Source organism: Quercus lobata, chromosome 1, assembly GCF_001633185.2.
Source record: "Quercus lobata isolate SW786 chromosome 1, ValleyOak3.0 Primary Assembly, whole genome shotgun sequence".
Classification (NCBI taxonomy): Eukaryota; Viridiplantae; Streptophyta; class Magnoliopsida; order Fagales; family Fagaceae; genus Quercus; species Quercus lobata.
The window spans coordinates 30,138,436-30,157,111 of record NC_044904.1 but is presented as its reverse complement, the minus strand read 5'-3'; the positions used below and the strand labels follow the sequence as shown (position 1 = coordinate 30,157,111).

At 37.4% G+C, this 18,676-nt stretch overlaps 1 protein-coding gene and 1 pseudogene across 1 annotated transcript; one reads left to right on the top strand and one right to left on the bottom strand.

The window, feature by feature from the left end:
• The first annotated feature begins 5,614 nt into the window (after positions 1 to 5,614).
• LOC115952333 lies at positions 5,615 to 9,405 on the top strand. Its single transcript, XM_031069495.1, has 3 exons — positions 5,615 to 5,775; positions 8,596 to 8,822; positions 9,095 to 9,405. Exons 1-3 carry the CDS (start codon positions 5,615 to 5,617, stop codon positions 9,403 to 9,405), a joined length of 699 nt encoding a protein of 232 aa, XP_030925355.1.
• A 7,671-nt stretch (positions 9,406 to 17,076) lies between these two features.
• Positions 17,077 to 18,245, bottom strand: LOC115952325 (annotated as a pseudogene).
• Between the last annotated feature and the right edge of the window lie 431 nt (positions 18,246 to 18,676).

Below are 18,676 nucleotides of genomic sequence, written 5' to 3'. Positions count from 1 at the left end.
ATATGTGCCAAATTAGCATTTGGGCTTTTGTAAATAGTTGCCAAATTAGTATTTGGGCTTTTGTGAATAGATGCCAAATCAACATTTGGGCTTTTATGAGTAGTTGCCAAAAATAATATTTGGGCTGTTGTAAATAGGTGTCAAATTAGTATTTGGGCTTTGTAAAAATAGATGCCAAATTAGCATTTGGGTTTTGTAAAAATAGTACCAAATTAGCATTTGGGCTTTTGTAAATAGGTGCCAAATTAGTATTTGGGCTTTGTAAACATAGATGCCAAATTAGCATTTGGGCTTTGTAAAATAGTGCCAAATTAGCATTTGGGCTTTTAGAAATAGTTTGAGATTTTGTAAAAATATTGCCATGTAGCAACGGACTTCGTAATAGTGCTGTGTAGCAAGGGGCTTTAGAGGTGCCGTGTAGCAACAAGCTTCAGAGGTGCCATGTAGCAATGGGATTTAAGGTGCCATGTAGTAATGGACTTTAGAGGTGTCGTGTAGCACCGGCTTTAGAGTGCCGTGTAGCAATGGGCTTTATAAGTAGTGTCGGATCGTAGCGGGCTTTGTAAATAGTGCCGCATCGTAGCGGGCTTTGTATTTGCCACGTCATAATGGGCTTTGAATTTGCCACATTGTAGTGGGACATTGAATTAGCCACATCGTAGTGGGACTTTGAATTAGCCACATCGTAGTACTTTGAATTAGTCACATCATAGTGGGACTTTGAATTAGCCACAATGTAGTGGGACTTTAGGGAGTTTGGGCTTTCTTTGGGTTTTGCCCACAAGCTAAATAATGTTGGGCTTTGTGTGGGGATAATGTAATTTTGCGGCCCAATTTTGGTAGTAATATGATGAGTATTATTTGTGGAGAATTTAAGTTGGATAATAATGTGGAGAATATTTGGGTAGTATTTGTGAGAAGGCCCAAGGCAATTTATGGGCTTGTGTATAGAGAGTATTTGGGTAATATGTGGTAAGTATTTGTGGGGGTTATTTGAGTATTTTGTGTTTGGTGAGTAGGTAAATAGGGATTTGAGATGTAATAATTCATCCAAGTGTTTCCTGTTGGAGGCTTTTCTGATTGAACTGCTGGGATAGAAAATAAACTGTTTAGCAAAATGAGGGCTTTCTACTTGATGAGGCCTGCTGCTGCAGAAGTGATGGATAACAATGTGTGAGAGCTTACTGTTGATCCAACCCTTTGTTGCTGGGCTGCTGGATAATAATAGATCTGCCCAGCTGTATGAGGGTTTGCTAATAAGGCCCTCTAATGTTGAACTGCTGGTAATAGTGCAGCTAAAGAAGGGTAATCTGTTGCTAAGGCCCTTTGCTATTGGAGAGATGAACATGTCCAGCGATAAAAAGGGTTGTTGTCGATTAGACCCTTTCTTGTTGGACTACTAGATAATAATAGATCTGCCTAGCTGTATGAGAGTTTGTTGATAAAGCCCCCTGATGTTGAACTGCTGGGTAATAGTGCAGCCAAAGAAGGGTAATCTGTCGTTGAGGCCCTTTGTTGTTGGAAAGATGAACATGTCCAGCGATAAAATGGGTTGTTGTCGATTAGACCCTTTCTTATTGGACTGCTGGATAGTAATAGATCTGCCCAGCTGTATGAGGAACTTCTATTGCTGAGTCCATCTATCTCTGGAATGATAATAACGGAGACCCCCAGTGGTAAGAGAGGTTTTTGCTGCTGGGGCCTTCTGTGGCTGGAATGACTGATAATAGTGAATATCTCCAGCGGTAAGAGGGGTTTCTGCTGTTAAGGCCCTCTGTTGCTATAACGATGGATAATAGTGAAAACCTCCAACGGTAAGAGGGGTTTCTGCTGCTGAGACCCTCTGTTGTTGGAATGAAAGATAATAACGGAGACCCCCAGCGGTAAAAGAGGTTTCTGCTACTGAGGCCCTTTGTGGTTGGGATGATGTATAATAGTGAATATCTCTAGCAACAAGAGGGTTTTCTGTTGCTGAGGCCTTTTGTGGCTGGAATGATGGATAAGAGATATCCTCAGTGGTAAGAGGGTTTTGCTGCTGAGGCCCTCTGTCGCTGGGATGATGGATAATAGTGAATATCTCCATGTAAGAGGGGTTTCTACTGTTGAGGCCCTTTATGACTGGAATGATGAAATAGCTTCTTTTATGGAGTCAATAAGCTTATAATAAGCATGTTGTAGCCATGGAGCTGCTTGAATGGTAGAGAGAGAAAGACATGTGGAATAGCATTTCCGCGAATAAATATGAGATAATATTGTTGTGACTCAGCACAGCGAGCTGCTGGATCAAGTCACTTTGAGTATTTGGAGTCGAGTTCTCCTTTATGACATGTGATTCTAGACTTTGGAGGCATGACATGGCAATACATGCAACTCCCCAGTGGAGTCGCCAAATGTTCGGGGGGCTTTTTCGGATGCCCAGTCACGTGTGGTCCGTTGGAAGGATGACCTTACTAGGCTCGGGTTCTTTTTGGGGAGTTGTGTCCGGAACTCAGCATTGGGTCATGTGGTCCAACGGCTACTGGCGTATTTTTTAAGCCTACAAAATCATTAAAGCCAAAGTCTAAGAATCGCGATAATGGTTGAATAAATATGTAATATGCATTTGATATAATAGCTTTGATTAGTAGTTTGTAATAGTAGTCGAAATAAAGTAGTATTTATTTAGAGGTAAAGTAATCATATACTCAATGATGCAAATTTAAAGATATGGAAACAAAGTCACTTATCTTTGTATGGTTTATAGCCTAGCTATGTAGCATTAGTGAGCTGATAGAATTCCAGTAGAATTCCAGCAGAATGCCAGCGGTAAAGGCTAGTTTATCATGCATTTAATGAATTTAAGCCTTGGTTAATAGTTGTAATAATAGTTGGAATAAAGTAATATGTATTTAAATGTGAAGTAATCATATACTCAATAATGTAAATTTAAAGATAAGGAAGCAAGGTCACTTATCTCTAATGGTTTGCAGCCCAACTGTACAGCTTCTGTGAGCTAATGGGATTACAGCAGAATGCCAGCGGTAAAGGCTAGTTTATCATGCATTTAAATGAATTTAAGCCTTGGTTAATAGTTGTAATAGAAGTTGGAATAAGGTAATATGTATTTAAATGTGAAGTAATCATATCCTCAATAATGTAAATTTAAAGATAAGGAAGCAAGGTCACTTATCTCTGATGGTTTGCAGCCCAACTGTACAACTTCTATGAGTTGATGGGATTCCAGCAGAATGACCCCAATGGTAAAGTGATAGTTTGCCATGATAACTTCAAGATTGAGGGGGGAAAATGGGTGCAACTGGAGGGAGAGAGAGTATGTCCATCTGTGTGTAGGGGCTGGTTAAGCTTTCCCCTCTTATCATGCACTTAAATGAGTTTTCCCCTTAACAATGTTTTTTTAGTTGTTGTGAAGTTATGAATAGTGTTGCTTTCCATGAGAAGGGCTTTTGCATGGAGTATTTGTGCTTTCTAAGAGAAGGGCTTTATGTAAGAAGTAGTTATGCCTTCTAAGAGAAGGGCTTTTGTAAGAAATAGTTGTGCCTTCTAAGGGAAGGGCTTTGATATGAGATCTTGGTGCCTTCTAGGAGAAGGGTTTTGGTAATAGAAGTTCATGCCTTCCATGAGAAGGGCTTTTAATATAAGTGTTTGATATCTCTTGAGAAGTGTTCAGATAGTAAAAGATATAGATATTTTGTGGGATATAATATTTGTGATAGGTATGATATATGGAAGTATGAGAGACATGGAGGTTTAAAGATAGTAAAAATGTGAGATTATAACTGCTGGAGAAGTTGTAGAGATTACTTTCCAAGAGGAGAAATTTTGTAAGAGAAGAGTATGGAGATGTGTTTAGATATTTGGAGATAGGAGCAGTAAGATAGATGTTTTTTCTGGATATGGAGAGTGAGAGAATGAGTATAAGAGAGTAATGATGTTGTAGTGTGTTTAGCAAAGCTGCTAAGATTTACTGCTGGAGGATGTATGAGAGCTTATGAAGGTATTTATGAGCTAAGAGCTGAAGAGTTTAGTTCCGAATCTGGAAACTAAAAACTCATAAGCTCAGTACTTCATTAAGAGCTTTAGAAGATAATTAGAGGGAGAGAGAAGTTTATGAGAGGGTTGTTCCCCTCCATTGGTGTCCCCCCTTGAGGTGTTGATGAGGGGTCCCCTTTAGAGTTGAGTTTAAAGGGGTATTTTAGCAAATAATATCAGCCAAAATCTGTCTCAAATAGCAATAAATTTTCAGAGAATCCATCTTTAGATTTGGCTAAAAATGGTATGTTTAGTTTTAAGATATTCTTGCTATTTCGGGTAAGAGTTGCTGGGGAAAAAGTAACATAAAAGGAAGGTATTTTAGCAAGAGAAAGGTAGTTTCAATAGTTGGTTTTGATTTTAGCCAAATGTGGGAAAATCAGTAATGTTTAGACTACTGGGTCAGCTGTCACAACTATTCTAAAAAAGGCTGTCCCAGCTGTCAGGAGAAGCTGTGACAGCTATCATGAAAAAGCTGTCCCAGTTGTCAGGAAAAGCTGTTTGCTTTGGGCAGAAGCCAATGAGGTCAGATGGGTGATTTCAAACTGCTGGAGTGGATATTCAGCATTTATTGGATGAATTTGGTTGAAAAATGGTAAGATCTCTTTGAAGGGTATCTTGCTATTTTGGGTATAATAGCTGGTTGCTGCAATTTTAGCATTTATTGGATGGATTTGGCTAAAAAATGATAAGATCTTTTTGAAGGATATCTTGCTATTTTAGGTATAATAGCTGGTTGCTGGGATTTCAGCATTAAATGACTGATGATATCACTTCCAGCCAGATGTCAAGTGCTGAATGCATTGCTGGGGTTCAACTGGAAATGTTTCCTTTTCAAGTGTTTGTGTTTTTGGTCCAAGGTTCCATTACAACACATTTCTAGCAAGTAATAGAAGGATAGGTTGAAGGTTAATGAAGCTTTGGAGATTTGGTCAAGGCCTCATTGTGTTGTGACATAATCTTGGTAAGCATGAAGAATATTTAATGCTCTGCTCTAGCAGCTGGCAGAGACATATATGGTTTGATTGTGGCAGACAACAACTAGGTATAAAAGATATCATGAATATTTTGTATATAAAAGATAGCCAATCAGAATAGGCCATGTGTTTGAGTTGGATTTTAGCTGAAAGAAGTAATGAGATTTATGTAGAATAATATAATGAAGTTTCCAAATTTGCATAGCAACAGCTGGGGATTGAATGAGCAGTTACCCAGCAGTTAGATGACTGGAGATATTGAGTATTTGTCACATGATAAATATTAAGCTTTAGAAAAAGAGCAATGGGGAATTCTACCATTTTAAGTGCTACGTGATAAGAGATGCTTACCATATGTTACCCGCTACACACGGACTCGTTAGAGTTTAGGGAGTTGGAGAAGACACACCAAGCAACATGTTTCTTTTATTAACTTTAAACCGCTGGAGCTTTACTGAACATACCTCTTGGCCCTCCAAACCACGACTCCCAAAGTTTCCCCAAAGAGACTTATAAGCTTGGGTCATAAGCCGAAGATGAGATGACGTACCTCAGGTTTTGTTGTCATTTTGTGTAAATATGGTCTCTTGTTGAAGAAGCCGCTTGCCATGAGTGTAAGAGAGGTAATATGGGCTATGAGCTTTGATTCATTGCTTAAGCCCAATCCATATGTTGATGTTGATAATGTCGTGAGGGTTATGATCCCAATTGATGAAGAGGAAATGTGGACCATGAATCCGCCTCTTGAAGTAAGGATCTTGCGGGTCATGTGAGCCGAATCCATGTAGTTGAATGAGATATGAGCCTGTTTTGGGATTTAAATAGATTTACCCAAAAAAACCAATAATATGTTGATGTGGCATGGGGTGCCAATGAAGTAATGCCACTTGGGCCGAAAAAACAGTTCTCAACAACAGCTTTTATCAATGCTATGGTTGTTGATGATCTTGAAGTTGAACGACATTAGATGTAAATGTTTAGGATAGATAAATTTTTATCTATTTATTTAGTGTTTTGATAGACTAATTTAGGGTTGTATTTGTGGATTGAAGATATGGTAGCATCTTAACCATTTACTTAAAGGAAATGTGGGGATTTAAACAACTTTACATTGTATACTTAATTAGTCTATCAGTCGAGAGCTTAATGTTGCCAACCACCATCACTCTTCATCCAAATTTTCTAAGATGACTAAAACTTCAACATAAGGTCCAAACACCAAATGCAATTAGTGTATTTGGATTGAAAATTACCTGAATTTGAAAGAAGAAGAAAAAGAATTTAGAACCTTGTGGTGCCCCAAACCTATGTACGTTACTTTTTAGGACAGCGGATTTGGGCTCCCAATTTATTTGTTGGGGGCTTCCTTACAATCCTACAGGTTTTGCTTCAAACATAGCCTAGACCACCCAACCTCTAGAATCCTTGTGGTTTCTAGATCAACACCCTCTTCCCTTTTGATGTTGCTTCTTACTTTCTTTGCTCTCTTTGTGCTTTCATCCCCTCTGTGTTTACCCCTTTTCTTTCTCCTCTCTCTCTCTCTCTCTCTCTCTCTCTCTCTCTCTCTCTCTCTCTCTCTCTCTCTCTCTCTCGCTCAGCTTCTCTCTCTATGTTGCCTTCTCTCCTCTTTTCCCTCTCTCAAAACAACCCATTTTCTCTGTCTGCTCTCATTCCCTTATATAGACTCCCCTTAGTAGGACTCAAATCATTACTTTTCACCAGTTCCCATGTGTTCCTACTACCCATAATCCCTAGAAAATCATGTCCTTTGAAGATTCTCTCGAAACTTGTTCCTGCCACTAAACTACGTTTAGCAACGAACTCCCTAAAGGCACTACTAGTACTCGAGGCTGATCTGAATTTATCTATCTCCTCATTGATTTCCCATTGTCTTATAGGTCAGTAATGGATTGAGATCTGCCTGAACACATAACGAATTCCCCAAACATTACCATCTAGTCCCTATCATACTTATTGTTAGGCTAGGCCCATTCCCACAAGGTTCAGGCCAACTTCAATCCCCCCTAACTAACCTTAGCTACTCAAGCTGATCTTGGGCTTAAGCTTGGTAGGTTGGTACCGAACATCCAAGCCCAAGTCCCCCACAAATCCAATTCATGAAACCCAACTAGGAACATTGTATTGGAATTGGTTTTTAAGTCCAGCCAGCATCTGGACCCAAATTCTCTCTCCTTCACTCTACGAAAAAGTATTTTGTACTAAATGATACCATGTCATCCATATCAAAACTCAATAAATGAGAGATATGTCTGTAAAAATAACTACCCACTAAAACGTCTTTTATTTGTTAGTGTGATAGTTATTTTTTGCTGGCATGTCTCACACTTATCGGATTTTGATACCGATAACATGGTATCATTTGATATCAAATACCTTCTCCCACTCTAAACTCTACACGTTACAGTACTCCAAAACCTTCTTTTCCTCTTTGTTAGCTCTCTCTCTCTCTGAATTCAGCGGCAATGGCAAACAACAACTCAGTCTAGGGAAAAACTTAAATAGTCCAGGAACAGTGCTCTGGGCTCTCACAAAGTGGGTGGGGTTCTTTACCTGATGAGATTTTTACCCATATTTTCATTTTCCTATCCATAAAATCCATAAACATCTATACCTCACTCTCAAAATGGAAATCACTAATCCAAAACTCAACTTTCATTTCCACACATCTCCACTACTCCTACAACAAAAACCTCCTTCTCTTCTGCCTCTATCCACAGATTCAAAAAGTATCCTCTGTATTTCATAATGAAGATTACCCTCATTTCACCCAACACTCCAGCTTTGATTACCCTTTCCACGTTCCATTTCATGTGGTGGGTACTTGTGACCTATGAAGCACGGGTGCATTTTTGGATTCGGATGCAGGTATAGGACTCGGTAATTTTTGAAAAAGTAAGGTGTAGGTGCGGCGAGGTGGACGATTAAAAAATTATTAAAAAAAATTTTATTTTTATTTTTTCTATATTATTAAACATACTTTTTCATATAATTATAAATATATACCAATTTAGAAATAATAGTAGATAATAACTAAAAGATTATGCTCATAGATTAGAAAAAAAAAAAAAAAAAATATATATATATATATATACATAATTCTTTCTTTAGACATTCCACTCTAATTCCACTCTAAAACTAGCCCCACCTACCAATTCTCTTACGTATTTCCCTATCTTCTCTCTCTTACGTATTTCCTTGTCTTCTAGCTAATCTCTTTTCCAAAAACTTTCAAAGACAAGATAAAGCTGCTTTGAGTTTAGAGTCTAGACCCAGCTGAAGGAGAAACAGTGTGGCTTTGAGTTTAGACCCAGCAAGAAGACGAAATAGGTAGGTTCAGAAAGGGAAAAGGAAGCCAATATCGGCTGGTTTTGGCGCGAAGCGAAAAAAAAAAAAAAAAAAAAAAAAAAAAAAAAAAAAAAAAAAAAAAAAAAAAAAAGCGAATCGGCTAGTCAGAGGAGCGTCGCCGCGAGTCCGGTGCGGGTGCGGCGGCCCTGGAGTTGCACCCGTGCTTTCTAACTTGTGACGGCCTACTCTGCCTTTCTGAATATTTACATTTTATCTCTATCAGTGAAAGATTATGTCGGTGGAATCCTTGTGTTAGAAAGTTAGTGAACCTTCCTTCACCCAGTGCCACCTACAACAGGTTTCTTGGGTTTGGGTTTGATCCCAAAGCTAAAGATTATAGAGTGGTCAGGTTTGTGACTGCTTCAAAAGATAGATTTGACCTTGCAAATCCTCAACTCAAGGTCAAGGTTTATTCATTGTCCTCTGATGAATGGAGAGTGATTAGGACTGGTTTGTTTCGCATATGTACTTTATGTCGTCCTGAGCCACATGCATTTGTCAATGGGGCTATCTATTAGGTTGCTTACAGAGTCACTGATGATGGATTTCAAACTTTTGTTTTGGTGTTCAATTTGGCCAACGAGATCTTCCACGATATACAGCTGCTGCCAAAACTTCAAGATACCAATTAAAATATTGGTGAGTTATTGCACAGTTCTGCTTCTGTATATGGGTCTGTTTACGTATATGGGAATTCCATTGCCTATAGTTATGAAAAGCAGTATATTTGTCACGATGGGCATGGTCGTCGTCATTTCATTTTATAGGTGATGAAAGAGTATGGTGTTGCATCATCTTGGACACCATTTTTACGGCTGATGTTGATTTCGGAGAGGTCATGCCAAGGCCAATTGGTTTTAGGAGGAATGGGGATGCTGTATTAGTATTTAATGAAGGAAAACTTGTCTCTTGGAATCCTGAGAGCAAAGAGTTTAAGGATCTTAGGATGATTGAAGATCACAATACTTTTGTTGACTCTTACATTAAGAGTCTAGTTTTGCTTGACAAAGCCGCCAATGGTGCAGTTTTGTAGAATAGGTAAGATGCATTTCATGTTTATTTATTTTAATGGTTTTCATTTTGTTCTTTATATATACTTGGTACAGATAATATCATACATTAGATATGAATTTGACATTGTTTTATAAATTCTTATTATTGTTGATTCATTACCTTAATCAAGTGGCTTTATCCTTACAATAAATAGCTTATCAAGGTTGTGGTCACTGTCAGTTATATTGAGGTGATAGTCTAGTTGATAGCATATATACTTAAAATTGTTTGTCCTCAATTCAAATTTTGTTTAATGTATTATCGTATTCATGTTTCCTGCCACTTATAATCTACAAAGTATAGATATTTGTGCTCAATTGTTTCTATACTGACAATTTTATGGCGACCTCTTTTAACTTCTTGTTTTCACACTTACGCTAAATGTTCTTCATGTTCTCCTTGTATTATTTATTCAAATAGTTTCTCATTTTTTCAAATGTAATCTACTTAATCTAAAGATTTTGCTTGTACATTTGAATTATTCTATTGCCTTCAATGCGTATCTTCTTACTGAAAATCAACGAGAAAGCAGCTCTCTAGCTGGTATTGCTTGCTTTGGGTGATTTAGAAATAAGAACTGAAAATGACTTGTTCATACCTCCCAAATCTATTTTGTTATCTTTCCTTCCTTAGCATGATTTGCATCATCATTTTTACTCCCAATGAAGTACTTATGCTTAGGTGTAATGTTTTGTTGACTCCATTTCATACAATTGTTTTTCTTTTCTCTCTCTTAATCTTTTGTTGATGGATTTCTATTTTCTATTACACAATTGTTTGACTTAATCTTTTGTTGATGGATTTCTATTTTCTATTACACAATTGTTTGATTGTGTAATTTTTTTTGGCCCTTTGTATTCATCATCGTGAACATAAATAGTTCAATAAAGAAATTCTACTTAGTTATCAGGAAAAGGAAAATTACACAATTTTGTGAAGTAGAAGCCAAAGGCTAACACTAGTGAAAACAATAAAGTGAAAAACTATGTAAATCGAAGACATCAACTTAAAACTAATATGGTTTACCCAACAACTAGTTTTGGTGGGTGGGGTCAATTGCCCATAGGTTTTTCTAGCTATAAGGAAGCCCAAAGGACTCTTCTTTAGAAATGTTTCCTAGGTTATCAAAAGGAAAAAAGCATCAGTGGAGTTGTGCCTCTTGCTAAATCATTTGAGTAGCTAGTTGGAAATGTATGAATATGTCATCAACAATATAAAGGGACTTTCTGTTTCATTGTCAGAGTTTTCTTTCTTTTTTCTTTTCCCCATAATACTTGGTTTACCTTAGTATGAAATTTGAAAGTCGAAGTAGGATTTGGGAATGAGTGAATCTTTGTGCATGTTTGTATGTGCTATCATTTCCAATCTACATCTTACTGCTTTTTATAACTCACTCTCTCTATGGAGACCAAACTTTGTAGAAGGTTAAGACTTTCTATTCACAATGTCATTACTCTTATTCTCACTATATTCTTCCAATGATTGTATAAGATGGTATGCAATGGATGATTTCATGAATTCCCCCACACATATTCTTTTATCTTCAGCTAAAAAGTTAGCATTGAGTCAAGATCTCCAAGCTCATGCATGTATAACCTGTGGGGACTGTTACCTAGTTTCTGTTGTCAGCCATGGTTTTGTTAAAGAGAAAATTTATGAAGGACTTAGCTGGGACTTTGTTGTGGATGTGTTGGAAAATTTGAATTTAGTCCTCATCAAATCAACTTGATTAAGAAATGCATCTGTTCGGTTTCTTATCAGATTCTATTGAATGGTTCATTGGATTAAACTTCTTTTCCCTCACTATGGCTTAAGTTACGGGATACTTTGCCTTTATCTCGTCTCTGGCCTTATTGGAGGGGTAGTTCCAAGGTATCATAAAGGAGTAACGATTGCAAGAAGTCTGGATCCTATTCCTCTTCTATTGTTTGCAATGATTGCATTACTATTGTTCAAGGTACTGATGATATGCAAGATAGTGTTTTGAAAATTTTGGTATTGTGACCTTTCTGACAGATTGTATTTTTTACAAATCTGAGGTGTTTTTCAGTGCTAAGAGCATCCACAGCAGTGGAGCTAAATTTTTAGCAATTTAGCTCCACTAAAAGTTACTTTATCTATTTTACCTATACACATGCTGCAGCAGTGGATCTATTTTAGCTTTCAACATAATAAAATAATATAAACATCACAATAAAATATTATATCTACTACAATAAAATAATATATTCTACTACCAAAAAAATATTACACCACCAACCTCAATCACCTCTACCGTCAACCACAGGCATAACCACCACCACCACCACCACCACCACCACCGGCGGCAGTCCACAGCAAAAACAAAAAAAAAAAAAAAAAAAAAAAAAAAAGAAACCCACAACGAGCACAAGCCCACTGCCACAAACACAAATACAAGTCCACTTGCCCACAACAGATCGGAAAACCACCACCACCACCACCACCACTACCACCACTACCGCCAGTCCACAGCAAAAAAAAAAAAAAAAAAAAAAACCCACAACGAGTACAAAAACACAAAACCCACATCAGAGCTAGCAGTCCCGGTCCATAGTACCGGCTCCAACGGTCATGATCTAGGGTGCCACGTTGGCCAATGAGGCTCTGATAGGCCCACTGTTTCCGGCAGAGCAAGAGACGAAAATGCCCTTCTCAACCGCCGTGGAAGCTCCGATTGCGATGGTGTCTCTGTAATACGGAGCTTACCCACCGCCGAGAGAGAGCGAAAGCACGTCCACGCCGTCGCTTATGGCCTGATCCATACCCGCAAGAATATCGGATCCGAAGCACCCAACGCTCCAACAAACTTTGTAAGCTGCAAAAAAAGCATTTATCTAAATCAGAGTTACAGTGGAGCTTTAAATTGCAAGTATCATTATCTTATGGTTGGCTAAGACCAATCTTATTCTTGAATTATGCATAAACCTTTGAAGGTTAAGGCATTGCAGCATCACATACCCCAAGGACAATAAGTTTGCAATGGTATCATAGACTTTAAAGAATGTTGATGGATGATACAAACTTTAACTCTTAGTAGTATTTTGTGGTTGCCTGGTAGGCTTTGGCTTTTCTTTCAAATGTTTCTTTTGGTTGTCAAAAATAGTTGATGTCATATTGTATGTGTTCTTTGTCTTACCATGAATTATTTGATATTTTTACTTTCATAATTTCGTTTGGAACACTATGTTGTCTCTTTACAATTGCCTTTTTTTTCTATATTTTTTTTTAAGAATCAATTTCCCTATGTTTAGTAGAAAAATATCTTCTTATTGTATAATTGCTGGCATTGGATTATACTTTAGATTATTTACCTTGGTCCCCATCCCCCTCAGTGCACATGTTCATGTGGTAAAGGCTTGGAGTGCTTCTTAATATGTAAATTCCACAAAACTGCAATTATTGGTGTAGGTATTTTCTAAATTATCCACACACCCACCAAATATATATATATATATATATATATATATGTGTGTGTGTGTGTAGGTTTTTTCTATATGGTTACTACACTAATCAGTGTATTTTATCTACTTTTAGTGATAATATAATAATGCACTTAATTCTTAATTTCTTGCAGGACTTTGTGCAACCATGGTCAATGATGAGTTGTGAATAAGTAACAGACTTTAAATCAGCAAAAGAAAAGATTCAACAAAGCTTTTTGATGGTGTTTAACTTCTTAGTATGGAATTAGTTGTCAGCTCAGTATTGGGAAACAAAGAGCATCCATCGCTGTCACTCCCCTATCACGCACTACGTCGGACTGCCGAATCCCTTGAGCTTCGTCGAGCAACCATTGCCTTCTTGTCTTATAGCGTTACCGGATACCGCCAAGGAAGATCGAAGAGCTATCCTCGGCACCGTTCCTACGCTAGCAGGGGAAAGAGCCGCTGTAAGGTTCAATGGTCACTTATGACATTATTATTATGTCAAAATGGATTGTAGTTGTTTATGTTAAACTCCTTTTATGGCTAAATCTTTGTTATGTTCATATTTCTAGACAATTTGCAATATGGTTTCAATGTGTTTACATAAATTATTATACACCTTTTGTCTACAATGCTTTTATTGAGATGAATATGATGATCACCTGTGTATTTTTGGGACAAAGGATATGCTACCAAATTGTGTTAATTAAAGTTCTCCTTAGTTTGTCAATTAGATCTTTTGCTTTTTTTTAATTTCCTAATCCATTGTCTTGTTTTACCCTTCTTCTCCGGAAAGCTTTGACTTCGGTGCCTATGATGCTCAGGTGGCGGTGGTGAGGAAGAAGAAGAGAGAGGCAAAGAAGAGAAGAAAGGCTTGTTGGGGAGAGAGAGAAAGAGGGTGGTCAGACTTCTTAGGTGAGAAAAAAATTGAATTTGGTGTGGCTTCTTTGTAACCTTTGGCTTTTGTTATTGCCACGTGTCCTTCATCAGTTTTAAAATGGGAGAGAACGGGAGACTTTAAGATTGGAGGGGAGCCGGACCCTTCTATTATGTGCTTCTAGCCTTCTTGTATAAATGCACACTTCTTTTAAAGGTAATCACTTCATTGTTTCTTATGTTTCATTTGAATGCAAAAGAAAATTTGTTAAGCGTTTCCTCATTTCAAGAGGGATTTTTTTAGCCTAAAGCCAAAAACACTTGGAAGTGATATAAGAATACATATTTTCTCTTTTGTTGCTTATTGAAATTAGTTTGGCACGAGTAAGAAAGAAATTTATTCCTTTTTAATCCTTGGTGGTGAAACTCATCTTGCAATATATAAGTTATTCCATATACTATGTCAGAAATATATATATATATATATATATATTTTCATACAAACACTCAAATTAGTTAATATGACAAATCGGGGCCACATGAAGCAAACTCTTTATGTTGATGACTTTGTTATATGGTTGGAAGAAGCACCAAAACGTTTTACCAAACAAAAAAATTTATATATTGGCACAAAAAATTTTAACTGTCCCACGCATTTGCAGGGCCTGTGACTAATATAAAAATAAAGACTCATGTTGCCAGAATAAATCACCAATTAATCAGGTGAATCATTTAAAAAATTAAGAGAACAACAGTTATAACAATCTCTAAATTTTTATCCGACTTAGAAATTGGTCTTCAAATTCATATCATATCATATCAAAAACACTAAAATTGTAATATTTCTGGAGCTGTGGGGTTGGTGTATGAAATGGAGAGGAAAGGTTGAACCATAAACAAATCGTTGAGGCAATGACATTGTTTCACGAGATGGAAGACAAAAGGTTGAACCATAATATTGTGAATTATTACAACGTCTTGATTGAGGGTTTGTGTAATGTTGGGAAACTTACAATAGAGAACTCTTTTATAGTCTCCCTACCAAAGTATTGCAGCCTGATGTTCCAACTTACAATATTATGATCAAAGAGCATCGCCAAGAAGAACTAATAGATGAAGCGTGTGAGTTGCTTGAGATTGAGAAAATGGATGGGAATGGTTGCTCACCTAACGATTGCACCTATAACAAAATCATCCGAGGGTTATTGCAACATGGTTAGACATTAAAGGCAATGAAAAATAATGGTTGACAAGGGTTTTTCAGCAAATGCAACCACTGCATCCATGTTGGTTGAATTGCTATCTGCAAATCCAGGAGATAAAGCAATGCAAGAATAACTTCCACAACTTGTATGAAGGCTTTTAGTTTTTTCTATATACTGGGGGCATGGCAGAGAAGTGGTTTTGGGAAGGGAGATAGTATTGCTATGCAAATCACTAAATGTGAGGCCGAGTGCAATATGGTCCTGATTTTAAATTTTAAGACGCATCCTGGTATAAATAACAACTCACCTGTATAAATAGTGTACCTTTTGGCTGAATATTAAAGTCATAGGCCATACATTGCGCCACAGTCTAGAAGAGGAGAAGAGAATATGATAATTCAACAAAATGATACTTACATTACGAACAATGTATGTTCTATTCATTAGTGTGGCGCGTTAATACTCTAAACTAATATGTGCCACAGTCTTATGTGCCATATCAGTTTGCCAAAGAAATAAATAACAACTCACCCTAACAAAGAGAATTGACAACAACTTCAGAATCACCTAAAAAATCGAGTGATTAATCCCAATTTCTTTGGCAAATAAGACTGCTCTTCTAGCAGCTAGCATCTCCAGGACAGTCACCGAGGATGGTATTGGGATTCTCTCAGACAGAGAAGCCATGACCTCACCATAGGAGTTTTGGATTACCACAGCTATGCCTGCTTCTCCTTCATTTTCAAAAATTGCACCATCAAAGTTAGTCTTGAAAGTTTCATTAGTAGGAGGTTTCCAAACAGGTATGGTTGGCCGAAGTTGTTTCACAGGTGGCTTGTGGAATTTCTTAGACTCCAGCATATGACATTTAGTCGTATCAAGCTAGGAATGGCAACGGGTCGGGTTCGGGCCGGGTTTTTCTATATCCGGACCCGACCCGCGGGCCAAGACCCATGGCCCGGACCCGGCCCATTAACTAAGCGGGTTTTTTTCCCGGGCCCCGGACCCGCCTCAGCCGGGCCCCGCGGGCCCCACGGGCCCCGTTAAAGGACTGGGCCCAATTCGTGACCCAACCAAAAAAAAAAAAAAAAAATTTCAGATCCAAACACAAACACAGATCCAAACACAATCACAAACACAAACACAAACAAAGAAATCAGAGACACAAATTTCAGATCTACATTTTCACCACAAAATTTTCAGATCTATGATTTTCATTTTTCCCTTTCAGAAATCATAAACACAAACACAAATTTACATGATTGAGGCGAACTGAACCCAGAAAAAAAAAAAAAAAAAAAATGGAGACACTGCGAGATCAGCGACGGCGATGACGAAACGGAGTTGAGACTTGAAAGAAACGGGAACGGCGAGGACGAAACAGCCTCCTTCCCTTCTTAAATCTGTCGGAACGGCGAGGATCTTTAGCTATTCTGGTATCGGTACTTCCATCTGTCAGAAACGGGAGTCCTACTAGCTTTTTTCTTATGAGTTCGTGATGTTCATCACGCTATACATACGGCTTGTGGCTGTGCGTGTGAGATCACTGAGAGATGAAGAGATGAGAGGCAGTGATTGAGACAGCTGAGGAGATGAGAGGCGTGAGAGGCTGAACTGAGGAGAGGAAATGAAATTTTTAGGGTTTAACTATATATATATATATATATATATATAGAAGGGTAATCTAGTAATTTTTATATATAATATAACCGGGTCTTAACCGGGTCGGGTTTCGGGTCGGGTTTAGGGTTTTTTAATAAAACCCGAACCCGACCCTATTCTTTATCGGACCGGGTAAAATCCGGCCCATTAGGGTCGGACCGGACCGGGTATCCGCAGGTCGGATCTAAATTGCCATCCCTAGTATCAGCTAACCTATTCAGAGGTATAAATTATAATGGCCTCACTTAATAGGCTTTTTGTTGCGTCGAGTCCATACGTATCAAGCAGTAACAGCAAACAGTTCTGCTGCATGAGGTTGGTTTCGTATTAGAGCAAATAAATCGGGGGAATGAACCAAGGGAGGTTGTGGCCCGATCCATCCATCTAAAATCCTGATTCCACACAGGTTGAATAGCTTCACACTCCCAAAAGCATGTAACAATAAATGCTACACTTCAGCTTTTAAATATTATATAAATTTGATCCAAAAGCTCTCATTGACTTAGTAACATTTACTTGCTCTAGCAGGATGAATCATGTTGTGATTTTCAAGGGCAGCCGATTGTTCCTCATCACGTGCTCATGTGTTTCTTGTGATAATTTATGGTATTCAAGTATTTTTACATCCACTTGATCTTTCTTCGTTTATCAAGCTAGGGTGTAATTGCATAAATGGTCCCAAAAGAATGGTCAATTGGACCTTAAATTGAAGTGCTTGTGTGGCAGAAATAGATATGAGTTTACAAGTTTTTGAAGTCCATTGATAAAATGCTAAGATTTGAAATTTGTCTAAAGAGATTTAGCTGCCATTGAGCTTTAAAATATCCATTAAAAGACAACATTGAGCTTTATGATTGTTGGTCTTTAGAAACTCAATTTTCAGAAAATGTAATCATCACTAGGAATGAAAAAATTTATGTGCCTTGGGCTACATGTTCAATGGCTCTATAGAGGTTGTCATCATAATGCCGAGCATCTTTTGACAATGCTTCTGCAAGTAATTGAAAAAATTTTGCACCAGGGTTCTCACCCCTTGCAATAAGGGTAAGATAACTATCTATCGATCTTCCAATGGAAAATATTTTTGCTATGAGTTTGCTCAAAACAAATAGAAACATAAGATTCTACCACCCTAATAACAATTCCCTTGTCATAACAATTATCATTGTCTCCATAATTCTGTACCAAGAAATCTGAAATATGACACTGCTCCAACATAGAAGCAATTCTTCTAACGTATTCAATAATTCAGAATTTATTTCTATCCTTAAATCATCCTTGACAAGGAGTAGCAGAGAATTGAGAGAAACTGAATATTCTCAATAGGGAGCACATTAATCAAGCATTCAGTTGTAACTCTTTGTAAGTGATGGGTTTAGATGTTTGGAAGCCAAATTGTGAAGTCTAAAAGTATTTTGGAAAAGCCATTTTGCAGTCCAATGAATTATGCATGATCCTACAAGCTCTGATCTCGTCCCTTTTACTTTTGATAGTTTGAACCTCTTCGATAAATGATCTATGGGATGGAATGAAACATCTTCAAAACACCTATTATCACCTTTTTTTTAAAAAAAATAATAATAATTTTGAGTTCTCAACATTATTCGCTAGAACATACAAGTACTGTACATAATCGTTTCGAAATTTAACTGCCCTTTTGCCTTCCAAACAAAGACTTCTGTGGCCCATGCAAAAAATGGTTTCACTGCTTCTGTAAATATAAAAATTTCCTTCCACAAATATTACAATTTATTTAATTAGTCATAATAATCCGATTTGATCAAAACTAACTATCAAAGTAACAAATTTAAACTAAGTAACAAAATATAGAATGATTAAATCAACAAATTTTAATACATATATTCTTTATAATATTTGATAGTGTAAATTGGATCAACTTGTTTGGATTGAAAATTACCTGAATTTGAAGGGAATAAAATATTTAAGAACCCAACCCATGAAAACCAACTAGGAAGATTGTATTGGATTTGGGTTGTTCAATGGATTGATTGCACATCACTATGACCAAGTTCAGGGATAGACCCAGGGCTTGGAGTTAAGG

Excerpts from the sequence above, each read along its gene's own strand:
- LOC115952333 (XM_031069495.1), top strand. The coding sequence starts at position 5,615 with ATGAGTGTAAGAGAGGTAATATGGGCTATGAGCTTTGATTCATTGCTT. Across the intron at positions 5,776-8,595 it reads GTAAGGATCTTGCGGGTCAT|TGAAAGATTATGTCGGTGGA; the intron begins GTGAGCCGAATC and ends TATCTCTATCAG. Across the intron at positions 8,823-9,094 it reads ATGGAGAGTGATTAGGACTG|TATATTTGTCACGATGGGCA; the intron begins GTTTGTTTCGCA and ends TATGAAAAGCAG.